Below are 17,997 nucleotides of genomic sequence, written 5' to 3'. Positions count from 1 at the left end.
AATTGAAAAAAGAAGCTAAATCCTACATCTCTTCTCCCCAGTGTAATATCTACCCACATATAAACAAAAAATAGGACTTTGATGACAAAAAAAACTGAACTACTTAATGTAGGACGTACCATAATCCATGCTTCTTTTAAAAATAATTGTCTATGTGCATTCTTTTCAAATGATTTTCAAATTTGGCTAGACTACTGCAAAGTAGTTATATTTTTTAGTCAATATAAGCAAAGATATTAATTTAATGTCCTAGAAAATTGGACTTCAAAGATTTGGTGGAATGCAGGGTTCTCATCTTAGTCCTCCAAAACTGAGTCTCTGTTTCCAAAATAAGACCTGGCCCAGGCCAGTCACAGTGGTTCAAACCTATAATCCCAACACTTTGGGAGGACAAAGAGGAAGGATTGTTTGAGTCTAGGAGTTCAACCAGCCTGGATAACACTGGGAGACTCTGTCCCTACATAAAATTTTTTTAAAAAAACGAGTCGATGTCCACTCGCCTGTGGTCCCAGTTAGAGGTGAGAGGATCGCTTGAGCCTGGGAGGTTGAGGCTGCAGTGAGCTGGAATCATACCACTGCACTCCAGCCTGGGCGACAGAGTGAAATCCTGTCTTAAAATTTAAAAACAAAACAAAACAGACAAACAAAAATCTTGGCCCAAGTATGGCCCTAGTTTCTCATAGAGAGGCTTCATAGGCATACATAATGCTTAGTGGTTGGACTTTTGACACCAAACTGCTGGGGAATTCAAACCCTGCCTCTATTATTTCCTGTCTATGTTTTTTAACCTCTCCCTGCTTGTTTTTTCTTAATCTGAAATTGAGTATCATAATGATAGCGCCTGCTTCACATGGGTTTGATGTGCATGTTAGATGAATGTATACCACCTAACACATTAGAAATAGTGCTTTGCATTCAACCTTCAGTTAAAAAAAAAAGGAAAAAAATAGTGCTACATACATAATGGAAAAAAACAAGTAAGAATCTTAATTGCGCCCCACCTGGAGCCTGCCCTGCCTTTAGAGTGCCAGTTAGATGGAATAAAATGTGTCCTTCTTACTTAAGTTGTCTATTACTTGTAGGCAAAAACATCCCACCTGATAAAATTATTTTTCTTAAAATACTGCTTGTTATCTCAGACTTGTGAGAAATCAAGTAAAATAAAGGATGAGAAAGTGCTCTGTAAATGTCAAAAGCCCATATTCTGCCTCCCAGCAGAAGGCTGAAGGTGGCAGGACCTCATCAAGAGGCACACAGTTAAGTAAGAACATAGAGGTGAGTAGCCTCTTCTTTTCAGCCTAAAACTACCAAAAAAATAAAAAAATCTAGATCCAATTAAATGCACATCTATTTAGGGACATAACAACAAAATGATTTCCTTGTACACATGTTCACTTAAAGGAATTTCGAGCTTTATGGGTTCCATTATATATCCTTTGATATAATTCCATACTTTGCTATATTATACAAAGTTATACCATTCTATCACATCCTGGGCTATCCTGTACTATACCATACCTTACATACTGTATTTCACTATACTCTGCTTTATTATGCTTCATTATACTATACTATAGTATACTATACTATACTATACTGTACTATACTATACTGTACTATACTGTACTATACTACTACTCAAAGTGTGATGAGGACCTGCAAAATCTGCATCACCTGGGAGCTTGTTAGAAATGCAGAATGCTGATCTGCTGAATTCAGGATCTGCATTTTAACAAGATCCCTAGATGATTCAAATGTATGTTTAAGTTTGGGAGGCCTTCAATCATCCACTGAAAGGCAAGTCCTGGGGAAGAAAAGCAGACCCAGACTGTCAAAAGGAACAACCCCTGTCTTTGCGCCTTACAGCTTTGGATAAAAACTTGAGGAGATGGAATGGGATTAAGGATGACCTTGGCCATATGGACAAAGTAGACAGACCCCTGTACAGAACCTCATAGAGAAGACACCGTATTCTGTTTCACAAGAGAGACTGTCTAACCGACATTATTCTCTGCTTCAATTTCCCTCTTGACATGGCCAAACCTTCAGCACATTGTGTTTACACATTACAGTCTGATTTTGCCTATGCTATAAGGTACAAAAGGAGGAGCTGTGAGGACTTCCTAGAGACAGAGTTCTAATAAGCTTCAGGCCTTCAGAAGCCAAAGTGATGACAACCATGGGAATGATTAAAAGAATCCCCAGGGGAGGGTGAACAACAGCATCAGGAACTCAGGCCCTACAGGGTGATCTCCTGCTCCCCTCCTTGCCTAGTTAGAAGGATCATAGTTTTACTTTATTAAGAGAACCAATAGCATCTCTAACACCTACGATGAGCTTGTGGATCAAATAGCAATTCTCTGTCACTCACCTTGTGGATCACAGACCTTAGAAAGAATTTCCTTCTCCAGGTTCTGCAGGGCCTCAAAATTTACATCATGGTACACTTTGTCCTCGTCATTAGTGATCTCCAAAAGCTGTGATTTTTTGGCTTCTCCCACCCCAATGGCAAAAATAATTATGTTTTTGTCCCTGAGGGCTTTGGCTGGTATGATTACATTATCTTGGGCGACCCCATCGGTGATCACAATCAAATATTGTTGAACACTGGGTCTCCCTCCTTTTGAACTGTCAAAAAAAGGCAGAGTGAAATTCAGAGCTTTCCCAGTGCGGGTGCCATCCCTCATCTGCTGAACATCAAAGATGGCACTGTAAATGTCCACCTTTGAGGAGTATTGGTTGAGCCTGAATTCTTCCTGGGGGATTGAGCTGAACTGCAAAAGGCCAATTTGAATTCCATCAGTACCAATATTAGATTGGTTCACCATGCTCGCCACAAATCTTTTCATCTTTTCAAAGTCTTCTGGGGAGATGGATTCTGAACCATCTATCAGGAAGATAATGTCAGCTTTACTAGTCTTACAGGCTGGGAAAAAAGGAAACAGAACAGAACATTCATTAGGAATCTGAAACAAAAAAAAAAAAAAAGAATCTGAAGCCAATTAATTACAAGTCCCCAGGGACAGTCTGGAATGGCATATACAAAACATGAAAATATTTTAGAAGGGAGTAGAAGAGGAGTTCGATGAAACAAATATTCTGCAACCCAGCAAAGTTGCTCTGCAATTTAGAGTAGTCTCAAAATAAGACACAACTGTATGATAAATATATAAAACTTGACCATCTTGCTTCATTCTAGGTTGTGGTCACTTTGAGTGTCCAATACTAAGCTGCCAACCAGTGAATCCATGATTAAAGAATGAAGCTGGCTGGGTGTGGTGGCTCACACCTGTAATCCTAGCACTTTGGGAGGCCAAGGCAGGAGGATTTCTTTGAGCCCAGGAGTTCAAGACCAGCCTGGACAACACAGCGAGATCCTGTCTTGGGTAAAAAAAATTCATAAAAGAATGAAGCTTATTTAAATAGATCAGGTACATATTCTTGGAGAGGTGGGAAAGGAGATTGAAGAAGAAAAAGTCTTACCCTCTGAAGAGCAGATGTCCTGTACCACTTCTTTTTGGATGTCCTTCAGTAAATCAAACTCATACACAAAAAATATCTTGTCTTTAGCTATTTCCTTAAGCTCATCAATGTTAGCTTCTCTTACTCCAATGGCATAAATGATAACTCCATTTTCTCTCAATCCCTCTGCAGCCTCAGCCACCGGGTCTGAAGATTTACCATCAGTGATGACTATAAGATATCGAGCAACATTGATTCGGCCAGTGTCTGCAAAAACCTGAGTCATGTTGTTCAAGGCCTCACCGGTTGCGGTGCCACCTCCCCCCTGCTGGATGTTATCAATGGCTACCTTCAGCTCTGCCACACTGGGATACTGGCTGAGGATAAATTGACTTTGAATTTTGTCTGAGTACTGAATGACTCCAAACTGTACTCTGTTGGGTCCGATCTGGAACATTTTTATCACTTCTTTCATGAACGCCTTCATCTCAAGAAAATCTTGTGGATTGATGCTGCCAGACCCATCAATAAGGAAGTAAATATCTGCCTTTTCGACGTGCACACAACCTAGGCAATAAAAAGAAGCAAGAATCCATCATAACAGAATCTGAGACGGTGAAGAACCTGAGCAATTGATCCCAATCTTCCCTCAGTACTCATTGTTCCCTTGGCGGCACCTGTGACTCTGCCTACGGGTACTCTTTGGCCAAGAGCATGATCAGCTGGCACACTAGGAAGACCAGAATGCCTGGGAGTCAGTCTAGAAGCAGCCACCACCCAATAACTCGCAGAGGTTGGTGGATAAAGACCCCAGCTCCCTTGTTCTTTGCATAGAACCACTCTAAGGTAAGTCCTGCATGGTTTCCCTGAGTCTCTAGTTGCCTGTAGCAATAACCTGTAGGTTACTCCTCACCCCGAATTGGTTCTTAAATCTCCACTTTCCTGTCAGCATCCCCTGGGATCACCACCCAGATAAATAATTTGCATCCAAATCGTTGTCTCAGAGTCTGTTTCTGATGAACCCCACTTAAGACATGAAGGAACTATAACTTGACATTTCTCAACTGGGGAAGTTAAGGAAATGAAAGTAAAATCAGAGCACATTTGAAGCTATGAATTGTTTAAGATTCCATTATTCTCTGCCTCCCATCCAAGTTATACTTTTTAAGGACATGGGCAAAAGTGTGTACATCCTAAAATTTAATTTAATTTAACAATTTGACTTAAGTTAATTTAAAACATTCTCTATTAAATGAGCCTGAATTAGGAAACAACAGATGCTGGCAAGGCTGTGGAGAAATAGGAATGCTTTTACACTGCTGGTGGGAATGTAAATAAGTTCAATAATTATGGAAGAGACTATGGTGATTTCTCAAGGATCTAGAGCCAGAAATACCATTTGACCCAGCAATCCCATTACTGGGCATATACCCAAAGGAATATAAATTATTCTACTATAAAGACACATGCACGCATATGTTTATTGCAGTACTATTGACAATAGCAATGACATGGAACCAACCCAAATGCCCATCAATGATAGACTGGATAAAGAAAATGTGGTACATATACACCATGGAATACTATGCAGCCATAAAAAGGAAAGAGATCACGTCCTTTGTAGGGACATGGATGAGGCTGGAGCCATCATCCTCAGCAAACTAATGCGGGAACAGAAAACCAAGCACCGCATGTTCTCATTCATAAGTGGGAGTTGAACATTGAGAACAGATGGACACTGAGAGGGAAACAGCACACACCAGGGCCTGTTGACGGGTAGGGGGTTGAGCGGAGGGAACTTACAGGACAGGTCAATAGGTGTAGCAAACCTCCATGGCACACATACACCTATGTAACAAACCTGCACATTCTGCACATGTATCCCATTTTTTTTAGAAGAAATTGTTTTTAAAAAGAGTCTGAATTAAATGAGTCACCTTGTGTTAAAGCCCAGTCTCCAGGGCAAGTGGCTCTACATTTAATCCTGTCTCCTTGGTTACTAGCATGCTTGGCCCCTTGCATCTCAGTTTCCTGATCTATCAAATGAGAATATTGACAGCTACTCAATAAGCTTATTGAGAGAAGACAGTAATATCATGTAAACAGAGCAGAGTTCAGTATTAAAGATGTAGAGTTAAGAGTAGCTGGTGTTTTATTTTGTCATCTAGTAGATTCCTTTAAAAAAAAAAATCTTTTCTCCAATCCCTCTCAATAAGGGCAGCCCAGCCTTGAGTTGTTAATCTCTGGATTCCCTTGACCCCAGGAAGGGCCTTTTCATTTTCTTGGCTGAAAGGTAAGTGGTCTGAGGTGAGAATTGGGCTCCCCTGCTCAGGTCTTCATGTGGGAGGACCTGGGTCCATGCAATATGTGGGGCATACTTTAAAAACCCTTGTTGTTTATATGAATGAAATTCAAACGTAATTGAGTGTCCTATATTTTATCTGGTAGTGCTATCCTAGAGGGGCATGCATTGGAAAGAGGTAAATAGAAGCTATGATGATTTTACCAGAATTTTGTCTTGGATGATCACAATAATCATAATATCTACCATTTGTTGGTCATTTGTCATGTGTCAGATACTCTGCTAAGCACTTTATGTGTATGATTGATGTGAATGCTCGGCAACCTCCAGACTGTAAGAAATACTCTCTTTCTCTTTTCCCCCCATCTGCTAAGACTGACAAGAATGCAGGCAATATTTAGGGCCCTCAGCTCCTCTTGACGATCAAAGGGCCCTGGACTATAGTGAAGCCCCCTTGGGCTGCTCCTGTAGGGGCTGGCTGCAGAGATGCCCTTTCCTGCATAGTGGTCCTTTTCTCTGATGCTGGGCAGCCATCTTTGTGTCACCAGTGGATGCTGGGACCCTGCAAAGTTTGGGTTTTTGCCTTATTTTTCCACAATTTCCTCTTACTCTCCAGAATTCAGCAAACACTTACCATGGGGTAAATGACTCCTTTCTCTACCCCCTCTAAGCTACACTCCTTTCCAATGCATGCCCCTCTAGGATAGCACTACCAGATAAACAATCCTTCTAGACTCTGGGCTACTTTTTCTGATTGCGAGTTTCTTTTTAGCTTCTCTGCAGTATCAAAAAAAAAAACAAAAAAAAAAACAACAACAAAAAAAAACAACTCTCAGCTCTTCATAAACTGCTAGTGCTCCTCTTCTGTCCTTCTCATGTACAGAGTATAGGCAGGTAGGCACACGGAAATGAAACTCACATTCAAAAATTTTGTTTCTCATTCCCAGAACGGAGAAAGGAACTAAAAATATAGGTCAAAGAGAAAGATAGAAATTTGCTTAGATGTTTCAAATTTCTAGACCTCAGCACAAGTAATCAAGAAATTACCAGATCACTCAGTGTTTGTTTAACAAGAAAAAAAGCTCAGTGATTTTCCCTTGAAGACATGATTATAGCCTTGAATTTTTACCTCGATTATGTACATTTCAACGATTCTAATTTAAATCTATGATTCTAATTTGAATCTAAGAAATACTAGCATGGGTAAATAAAAATAGATAAGAAGACAGACAGACACAAAGATTTTCATAACGGCCAGTAAGTGCCAAATCTAGGACTTAAAATTTGGGCATTTATATGCCAAAGTACATACGCTTAACCACTATGTTTTTTCTGCTGTGTGTGTTTTTTTGTTTAACTGCATATGTAGTAGGAACTCTCCTGAGCAACCTCCACTTTAGTGACTCACCAGATAAACCAATGTTCTCCCTTTCCTTTGTAAAGCATGAGTGATGCTCCCATAAAACACTGAGTGCCTGAAGTTCTGCTTCACCCAGTGAAAGAACAAGCTTACCAAGATGACTGGGTTTGTCCCCAGCTTGTTTATGGTAGTCTTGTTGTTATAATTACATAATTAATCAAATATCGTGCAAATGAACAGGATTTGAGTGTGAGTAAAAGAGGTTTATTGCATCTATGAAAACCAGTTTAACTGCTTAGAAAAAGACTCAATAAAAGAAAGTTGTTTTTAAAAAAATTGCCAGTGTACTAGACAGCATTACAAAAGATGGCATTTTAAGTTTATAAAAATCAATAGCTATTTCTGTTTCTGTTTTGAATTATTTCAAAAGTCTTTCTCCTTTAAAAGAAATTGAAACTGGAAATTATTGATAACATAATATTGGATAGTTTAAAAAGAAAATACATGAAATCCAATCAGGAGGGCTCATACTCAAAGAAGCCTTGGCCCTATACCAAAAGATTGGCAAATTAGCATTCATTTATATGTATTAAGTTAATTTTTTAAATTTCAAGCATGTGAGAAACAATAGTTTCTGAGAAGAAAAGAAAAAAGAAAATAACATTTTAAAAATTCAAGTATGTTTGTATCCTTTTTAAAGTAGTTGCCTGTTTCAATGACTTAAGATTTGATCAGTCCACACTCGGTTTCTTAGGGCTTCTACTGTAAATATACACAGCTCTTCATCAAACTATTAAAGCAGAAGGGGGCCAGGCATAGTGGCTCACACCTGTAATCCCAGAGTTTTGGGAGGCCAAGATGAAGGATCACTTGAGGTCAGAAATTCGAGACCAGCCTGGGCAACATAATGAGACCCTGTCTCTGCAAAAAAATTATAAAATTAGCTGGGCATGGGGGTGCATGCCTGTAGTCTCAGCTACGTAGGAGGGTGAGGCTGGAGGATCACTTAACTGGAGGAGTTCAAGGTTACAGTGAGCTATGATCGTGCCACTGCACTCCAGTCTGAGTGACAGTGTCAGATCAAAATTTACGTATTTTTTAAAAGGGAGGAAGGATAAGATAGGAGGTGCTAGAAATGTTGCCTTTTTACTTCGTTTTCTCCTGCATTGTTTGGCATCAAGATAAACAAAGTTTCCGTTTCTGGTTTTTTAATGAATTGACTTCAAAATCTTTTCTTTGTTGGAGGATAGAGGAGATGGGTACATGGAGCAACTAAAAAAAAACTTAAGAAAAGTTTTTTATTTAAAAATACCAAATTTGGAAAAGACCATCCTACCTTCTTGTAGGGGATAGCTCATCCCTCTAAAGGAAACTTTACTGTCCACCATCTCAGAGCAGAGCTGGTTTATAAGCTTGCTTCGTACTACAGAGAGCTGCAAAAAGGATTCCAGGGGGACTGAATACTTCCAATGAGGATATGATGCTATCTTCTCCAGTTCCTTACTCTCTGAGACATTCTGGGTGCCCACTGCATAGATGGTGATGCCTGCCCTTCGGAGGTGAGAAGCGGGTCTAGATACACTGTCTTGGGAGAAGCCTTCCATGATGACCACAGCTATCTGCTGCACACCGTGGTTGGACCGGCTGCCCTTCTCCTGAATGAAAACCTCGTTTCTCAGGAAATCTAATGCAGCACCAGTCTTCGTCCTTCCTCTTCTTTCCCGGTAGGTTAATTTGTCCAAATGCTCCAAGATTTTGGCTGGATTCTGAAATGTATCCAGTGAAAATTCGAGTCGTGGTTCCTCACTGTAGAAGACCAAGCCAAATCTCACAGTATCAGGATGAATGCTTAAAGAACTGACAATGGTCTTTAGGAAATTGACAACTTGTTGGAAATTGGGTTGCCTAACCCTGCTAAATTCCTCAATGAGGAATACTAAGTCAGCCCGGATAGCAGTTGTGCATGCTGCAAACAAGCAAAATCAGAAAGAAGGGCTTTAGCATAAGAACAGAATAATAAAGACAACATTAATATATAAAAGCTGTATTATGATATATTTTATATGTTACGTAGTATATTTATTATTATAACTATAATAATATATATCATATGAACTTATATTTCTACATTTTAGAATTCAATAGAAGCCTTTATTTGGCATGACGATCAAAGAACATCACAGGGTTCATACCTATTTCAGAAATTCTCACATGGAAGAGTATTCACATCACTTGCAAAATATTTAAAGATATGAATATCGACAGTAAAGTGCTTCAAGATTGCTTTTCAATTTATCTAAGTCCATCACAAGAATCTGAGTTTTGACTAATTTTTCTTCATTTTTCTAGTTTCAAGAGACCCTGGGTCAAATTCTCAGTTATAGGCCTGAAACCTCCTAAAAGATGAAAATTAACTGTGGCTGTTAATTTCTAAAGGTTTCTCTGATCAATGTCATGTCATTTTAACAGAGGCAGCCTGAAATGTTGCAAGTTTCTATGAAAAATCTTTATCCAAATATTAGGCTAGCTGGCTGTTTCATTTTGCTACAGAAAAACCTTCCCTTCCACTTACCTCATATGAAGGAATAAAACATAAACTTGCTGCCAAGAAGAATGCAAACACCACTCTCTCTATTTGAAACAGTGCCTATTGCAGGGAAACCCACTGTGTCCACATAGTGTCAAGGTCCATATCTGCTTTGATCTGTGAAAAAGGAAATCTCCCTAGCAGAGAGCCAAAATCATTCATGCAGAAGCTTGAAACCACTGTGTAAACGACTGAATATTGTAAAACAAGGTTTAGGGGCAATAGAATAACCTTTTAACTTTCTCTTTTGTCTCTTGGTGTCCTGAAATGTCCCCTGTGGTCCTTTTTCATAAAGAATCAAAATTCAATCCTAGATTTTAAAGGAGGATGTTGTCCACAATTTTAGCAAGTCTAAAACACAGACTCTAGAAACTCCAGACATCTTTGACATCTCCCTTCCTTCACCTTCTTATACCAAGGGCTGTTATTCTCCTTTCAAATTGTCTTCAGGATTCCTTCCTTTTCCTCATTATCAGAGCCACCCTTGGGCTGGGCCCAGACATCCTTTCCACGTGGCCAGATGACAGCTCAGCCTTAAAGTCCTTCTGAGTCTGAGGTGCCATTTGGAACCCAGCCTGCCTGCTGAAGGTTTCCTGAAAGACTGCTTTGGTCATGTCATATTTCTTGTTTAAAAGTAATTTCCAATTACTTCTAGTGTCTTTGGGATCCTGTAGTCAGGGTCTATCATACCTAATCCAATCTCATTTCACTAATTCTATACTCTTCCACTGATCCAAATTGGCTCCATTTTTAAACTTTCTTCCACATTCATCCAGACCATTCCCATTTCCACACCCTTACCAGGACGTAGACCCCTTACATGGTTCTTCCCCTTGCCCAGAGTACCCTCCTTCCTTCTCCTGTGTATTAAAATAACACCTGTTACTGAGGGACCAGCACAATTCCTTCCAGCTCACATCTTCTAGTATGCCCTCCTTTTGTACTATCTATCTCTACTTAATGTAGTACCTCCATAAGGTGTTTCTTAGTTCCTTATTACCACTGTTTGGATTTTCCTCTTCTTGTCGTATATGTGTTTGCCTTTTTTCTGCCCATAAATTTCCAAGGACCCCAAGCTCTAGATGTTGATAGGTCTGGGCAGAGTTCAGAGAAAGGAAAAATTGGCCACTTCTTGTTGTAGGGCTCAAAGGATGCTTCATCAAGAGGGTAACTTAAGAACTGAAGGGTAAATTTTGACTGTGGGCATCACAGGCTGATATTATAGTGTATTCAAGAGCAGAGACAGAGGTGGGAAAGCATGATATACATACAGCAAATGATGAGTAGCTCAGCTTGGTTGGTGAATAGAATGTGTACAAAGACTTAGCAGGAGATAAGGCTCAGTGGTTCTCAGCCAAGAGTGGTACCTATCTACAAGGGACATTTTGGAAATGTATGGGGATGTTTTGGATTACCATAATGATTCAGGGATGATGCTGGCAGAAACTAGGGATATTAAACCTCTGACAATGCACAGGACAATTCTACACTATGAATTGTCCTAACCAAAACGCCATCAGTATCTCCCTTGAGTGTCTTGGATGCCAACATAAGGAAGTACTTTATCTAATCTATGGGGAGAAGCCTGAGTGCTCCTTCTCCTGGAAAAGGTATATGGTAATTTAGATTCTTACTCAGAAATATTATCCCCTTACTCCTTATTCCATGGGAAGACACACTTTTCTACTCTACTCATTTCAACATAGCCATATGACTTGCTTGTGTCGATGAAATGTTAGCAGATGATGGAGCAGGGGTTTGAGAAATGCTTATGCCATTGGTTTTCTCTCTGGTACCTCTGCAATTACCAGGAGAAGAATACGCCCAGACTAGCCTGCTGATCCCAGGAATAAGATAAGAGATATGTGGAGCAGAGCCAAACCTAGATCAACCAACACCCAGACAAATCCCAAATCTGTGAAGAGGCCCAGACAATACCAGCAAAGCCATTTGTTTGGGCCCAGCCAATATCAGCTGTTCCTCAACCATCTGTGAGAATAAATGATTCTTCTCAGTCACTGACTTTTCACCCGGTTTGTTATGCAGCATCATTGTGACCATAGTTAACTAAAACAAAATTGTGTCTGAGCCATCCCATGCTTCCTACTCTTTCCTGTCTGCTAGTGCTAGTGCCCCAGTACCGAGGAATCCAGAATACCCACCTTCTCTGCTCTTTCCCCAGACTTTCCTCTTACACTGAGATCTCCCAGTGACTCACATATCCTCAGACCAAACCTTACCTCCTACAGCCTCCTCGTTGGCTGTAATCCTGTGCTGCTGCTGTCCAGTGCCTTGGATCACCACGTTCATATCTTCTACTATGTGTCTGACTTCATCTTCTCTCTGCATATCATAGACAAGGTCTGGAGACCCCATTCCTTCCAGTTCTCTCCTGTCAAAGTCCTGCACACCCACAGACATAACTTTCACGCCTTTCTCTCTTAGTCTCTGTGCAGCATCCTGGACTTCATCCTTAGATTTGCCTGAGTTAATGACCACTGCATACTGGGGAATGCCCTGGAGATACCGGCTTCCTGCTTCCTCCTGGAAGAATGTCTGAAGAAGGTATTGCAGTGCCTTGCCTGTCCTCCTGGAGCCACCCAGGGGCACAAAACGCTCATGAATGTGAGCTATCATCTCTTTCTGGTTCTTGTAGGTATTGAGCAAAAACTCAGTGTGACCTTGATCACCATACTGAGCCAGCCCAATTTGGTACTTGTCCCTGCCAACCTCCAGCATGCCAACCACTCTGGAGAGGAAATTCTGCATCCTCTGGAAACTGGCCCGTGATGTGTCCTGTGATGTGTCAGCAAGAAAGACCACATCTGCATAGGCTTTGATGAATTCTGGAAGTAAAGGGAAAGGGAGACCAGGGGGCCAGAAAAAGACAAAAGGAGAAAGTGAATCAAATCAAACTTTCACGAAAATTGAATACAAGGATGGTTTTGTGTGCCCAATGTGAGAGGTAGAGGTACTACAACTCTCTGTATATTGTACTTCCCTTCCTCTATGTGGGACTCTATCACAAGGCTTTTACTCTCGTATAGCCTGCTGCTTTATTGTCTGTTTTATTACACTAACGTACCTTTCAATTACTCTTGTTCAAACAACAGAGGAGGCAAGGGAAGTTAACTGAGGACACACTTTATGCTAGAACTTTTTATACACTTTATCTGATTAAATCCTCGTAAACCATTCTTCTAGACTAGTATTATTTTCTTCGTGCAGATAGGAAAATTGAAGTGAAAAAGTGAAGCCACCTGTCCTTGCTCACATAACTAGAAAGTGGAAAAGACAGGATTAAAAAACAGGTCTTCCAACTTTCAAAACCCATGCTGTTTCCTTTGAACAACATGGCAAGATGTTCCTTTCTACCCACAAGAACTCCATCCAACCTTCAATGCCTTCTCCTACGAAGTCTCCCCAGGTTCTCCAGTGATGCCGGGCACTCCTTGCCCTCCCATACACCCAGCGCATTCTGGGTTATATTGTAGTGAGCTGGCATGGTTGGAATCTTGGGTTCTAACACAGCTTCTTACCTTTTATCTTACCCTCCACTGCTGAGCACAGAGTCTGAAGAATACTTCCTGAAAAATCCTGCAGGATATTGAAGTTTTCAGTGTTGAAGAGAAACTTCTCAAATGGTTCACTGGCTATTTTTTGCAACTCTTGGACATCCTGGACATTGACCCCTACCACATACACAACAACTCCATCTTCTTTCAACCGGTCAGCCACCTCCTGTACCTCATCGTTTGACTCCCCATCTGTCACCAGGATAACTATCTGAGGAACTCTGTCCTTGGCCCGACTGCCAGACTCCTCAGTCAAATAGTTGGTCCTGATAAACTCCAGGGCACTCCCTGTGTTTGTGCCTCCTGTGCGGTATGGCAGATTCTGGATCTGCTCCAAGACCGTGCTCTTCAGAGGGTGCTGGTTCAGCTGGAAGGCTGGGTAGATGTTGTCATTATACTGGGCAAGTCCCACTCGGACATGGTCACTGCTGATGTCAAGCCCCAAGACGACGGAGTAAAGGAAGTTCTTGACTTTCTGGAAGTTTTGGGGTCCGATGCTAGTTGAACTGTCTACTAGAAACACAATGTCTGCAAGGGCTGCTTCTCTGCAAGCTACAAGAGAGATGGCAGAAGGGATTAGATTACTGGATCTTCACTCAAAATGCTTTGAACCATTGAACCAATGGTTCAAACTGCTTGGAACCAATGCAGAAAAGAATAATGACAGACAGCCTATACTCAGTGGTCCTCAGATGCTACCCCCACCCCAAATGACAGTGTGCTCAGAGCAATAACATTAACATCCCCCCATACCTTTCCTTCTCTCTGCTCCATCACCTTCTGAGATTTCAGACCTGCTCTACTGATACTTCCAACCTTGAAATCCACTTAGACAATCCCTTAAATTTTATTAAGAAGAAAAGCACTCTGTAAATTAAGCAACATGCTAAGAAAGGGAATGCATTCTTTCCAGTCAGAAAAAGCCATCAGCCTCCTATCTTTTGACAAAGAAACCTCGTATCTAGGAGTGTGCTGGCACCAGCAGGTCAGAAAGCTAGAATATATCCTATGTTCCTTGACACATCTTATTGCAGCTCTATCATTTAATAGCTCTGTGACCTATTTATCACTCACCTCTTTTGGACTTAATTTTCTTCTCTGCAGCACTGAAATATTTACACCAACCCTCATACTCTCCCAAGGTTGTTTTGAGGATAAAAATAAGATAATCTACTATAGCACACAATGTCATGCTCTGCTCAGTCCTTTTGGATTTATTTTTTACCATTCTATGCACTGCTCTTTGGAAAACTACCCTCCAGCTAATGAAGCTACTTTTCTCACAATATTTAAAAGCCCAGATCCTTGCTTGACCCAGATTCAGGGTCAAGACAACTTTGAGACATAATGTACACCAAGTTCCCCTGCAGGATCAGGCTAAAACCCTTTACAGAATTTTTGCCTGAAATCATACCCTTCCTTACTTTTCTCTACTGCTCTGTCCTGAATACCCCACATCCTTACTGACCATTGCCCCGGGAGCTCTTCCTTAGCAAATCATGTGTACGCAAATTCTTGTTTCAAGCTCTGCTCCCCAGGAATACAACCAAACAGCCCTGCTCTAGTGGAATGGGTCTGCTCTAAAAGATCTGGGATCAAGTCCCTAGTTCTGCAATCCACTTGAGGTACCTTTGGCCTCAGTTTTTCTCATCTAAAAATGCGAACAATAATACTAATTACGCTATGTATCTAACAAACTTGAGATGATCAGTCAGATGAGCAATGTAAATAAGCTTTGAAAACTATGCAGCGCCAGACAAATAGTAGCTATTATTACTCTGAATATAAAACCTCTTTGTAAACCTCGAAGTGCCGTACAAAAGGAAGATATATAATATACCACACACCTGCTGCATCAATGGGTCAAAAGTTTTAGCGCTTCTTCCAATTAACATACCCTATACAGAAATACCAAAATAATGAATAAAACATGAAGAGTCTGTCCTCTTGTGGGTTTTGATGGAACCCACAAGCATTCTTCTCTTTCTCTACTCAAAGTTGTATGCCTTATTATGGAGTTTAGTAATTAATTTGTAAAGAATTTTCACCATTTTATGCCCTATTACCAATAGAAGCACAAGGTTGATGACAGGTATATCATCATCACAGGTTATGACAGGTAATAACAGGAAATGCTTACGAGTCCCTCTGGTTGGCCAGGTATAGTGCCAAGCACTTTACTTGCACAATTTTGTTTAATGCTTTTAACAACTCTCTGAGGCAGGTACTATCATCCTAGGGAGAAAATTTAGATTCAGAGAAGTAAAGTAACTTGTCTAAGATGACCGTTTCTCTACTTTGTAAGATTTGAACACAGATCTTTATTTTCCCTAAATTAATCATCCTAACCAGTATATGAAACCAACAGACTTGCAGTTAAATTAGCAAACATCCTAGGGGAACTACTGCCCCTCTCCCTTCTCGTCCTTCATCCAGGCAACATGTGTAAGTTAACCTAGGAATAATAATGTCATTCTAGAAACAAATGAATCTTCATTCAAAAAAGGAATTACACTACATCAGTATATAGAACCAGCATAAGGCCCACAGGATTTATAAAAAGAGTTGATGAGGCTTTGGTCAGTGATTGAAAAGGAGCATAGGGTTGACTTCATGAAATTTTAATTTTAAAATTAAGACATGCACACATATGAAAAATAAAAAGATGGGCAGAGGGATGAATAAGAGATCAAGCTTTGAGTTTCATGACTTCCAGATCAGAAATAAAAAAGAAAAAGCCTTTGTACCTGGAGAGACGTGGTCAACACGTGGAGCTGCCTTTGCCAACATATCACAGAGCTCCTGCCGCAGCTTCTGGGCGAGATTGCTCAGACCAGAGAAGTAAGGAACAAAGGAGGTAAAATTCTCCTGAGGACTACTGGCAATTTCCCTGAGCTCTGCCCAAACTGCATCTCTGACGCCAGTAGCATAAAGCAGGATGCCTGCCCGCCTCAATGCCTCCGCAGGTCCGTGGACATGGTCCTCAACTGGCCCACTGCTGATCACCATGGCAATCTGAGGTACCCCTTGGCTTGCCCGGCTCCCTGATGCTTCCTGGAAGTGGTGGTCTAGAATAAACTTCAGGGCCAGGCCCATCTTCTTGCCCCCAGGCTTAAATTTAAACTGCCGAATGTGTCTCAACACATCAGCTTTGCGGTGGTAGGTGGAAAGCAAGAACTCTGAATGGGGCACATCACTATACTGGGCCAGACCCACACGGATGGTCTTGCTGCTGACATTGAAACTGTTTACCAGAATGTACAAGAAGTTCCGCACACTGCGTGCATGTTGGGGGTTGATGTTGGCGTCCACCAGAAACACAACATCTCCCAGAGAGGCCTCCCTGCAGACTGGGAAAGAGAATCACTTTCAGATAAAACATCACAAATGACAGTTACTGGATGGAATTCCATCGCTCCAGACTCCGTGCCTTTACTCCCCACAGATCTGCCTGCACAGCATGCAGCCTAGACACATCATCATCTTCCCTTGTCTTCCTATGGCTACCATCTTCCCCTGCTCACCTGTCACTCTCTGTTCCATTCTGATAGACATTTGGCCCTTCAGTTAGATCACCCATCCTGCTTTCCATTCATCTCTTGACCTAAACAAAAGAACCCAATTTTCTACCAGTAGTGGATGCTATTGGTACCCACCTAGATCGCCTTTACTCGTTGGCACACCTATCCCCCAGCTGCTTCAAGTGCTACCTGTGACTTTCTCCAGAGTCCTAACCTTGGCTGAAGGGAGTGACTTCAATTGGAGACATCTGAGAAGTTACACCACTACCACCACCCTGGGTGGCCAATGTCTAATCGACATGGAGATACAAATGCCTGGCCCACTTGCCTTCAGTGAAACAACCCTGCAGTGTTATTTAGACTCCATCACCACCTCTCATGACTCAGGCCAAGGTTTAACTTTACCTATCCTCTTCATCCCCTACTCTAACCCACTTCTCGTACTCCTTTACAGACTTTTTTCCCTAATGAGTACTTTCTCAAAATAATGTGTTCAAATCCCTGTTCCAAACTCTGCTTCCAGGGAACCTGACCTAAGACATCAACTTTCCAGCTTTGACTTCTGTACTCCCTGGCCACCCACCAGCCCCTTTTAGTTTGATCTTTGGCATTCCTGTAGGTATGGTTCACATTTGTCTTTTGGTTCCCTGAACTCAAGCTGCACTATGCAGCTACTTCTCCCCAGCCCCAGCTACAAGCCTGGAAACCACCATCTCAACAGTGGCCAGGTCCACTGGTACCCCACCTGGGCCCATCCTGGCCTCCAGCATGGAAGAGATCAGACACTAAGTGGCTACAGGACTGGAGCAAATCTCTAATCCTCTGTATCTCAAATAGTGTCTCTCTAGACTAAAGAGTTGACCAGATGCCCTGCTGTCTTCCAACTCAAACTTTGCTTTTCTATGATAAGAAGTACGATGTGGATTAAGTACAGTGCATGTGTAGATAAAAAGAAGAGGTGACTATGATCGATCTATTTGTCAACAATCACTATGATTTCTCCCCACTCCTACACCTCCCGCTTTGATTATATATGATGGTGGGAGGAGAACGTAAATTAGTAATGAGAATAAAAACAAAAGCAGAAACCAGCTAAAAATGACATTAGTTCAAAGTAGCTGAAAAGCCAAAAAAAAAAAAATGATTTTCCCACATTGGTTAAAAATGTCTTGCACTTGGTTTTGTGCCAG

General features: G+C 41.2%; 1 protein-coding gene across 3 annotated transcripts in view; it reads right to left on the bottom strand.

Annotated features, from left to right (window-relative positions):
- Window positions 1-17,997, bottom strand: part of LOC693357 (collagen alpha-4(VI) chain-like) — a 106,371-nt gene that overhangs the window by 80,566 nt on the left and 7,808 nt on the right. For all 3 annotated transcript variants that reach the window (XR_013413556.1, XM_028843683.2, XM_028843684.2), the window contains exons 3-8: window positions 16,034-16,636; window positions 13,251-13,838; window positions 11,952-12,557; window positions 8,461-9,090; window positions 3,484-4,029; window positions 2,372-2,926 (exon numbers count right to left, since the gene is read on the bottom strand). Coding sequence is in view for 2 of the 3 variants with exons in the window: in XM_028843683.2 (XP_028699516.2) it covers window positions 2,372-2,926; window positions 3,484-4,029; window positions 8,461-9,090; window positions 11,952-12,557; window positions 13,251-13,838; window positions 16,034-16,636 (3,528 nt within the window). In the remaining variant the exon portion in view is untranslated. The remainder of the gene's footprint in view (window positions 1-2,371; window positions 2,927-3,483; window positions 4,030-8,460; window positions 9,091-11,951; window positions 12,558-13,250; window positions 13,839-16,033; window positions 16,637-17,997) is intronic.

This window comes from Macaca mulatta, chromosome 2 (genome assembly GCF_049350105.2).
Source record: "Macaca mulatta isolate MMU2019108-1 chromosome 2, T2T-MMU8v2.0, whole genome shotgun sequence".
NCBI classification, from domain to species: Eukaryota; Metazoa; Chordata; class Mammalia; order Primates; family Cercopithecidae; genus Macaca; species Macaca mulatta.
Note: the sequence above shows the minus strand (reverse complement) of the source record. Positions and strands in the feature narration are given on the sequence as shown.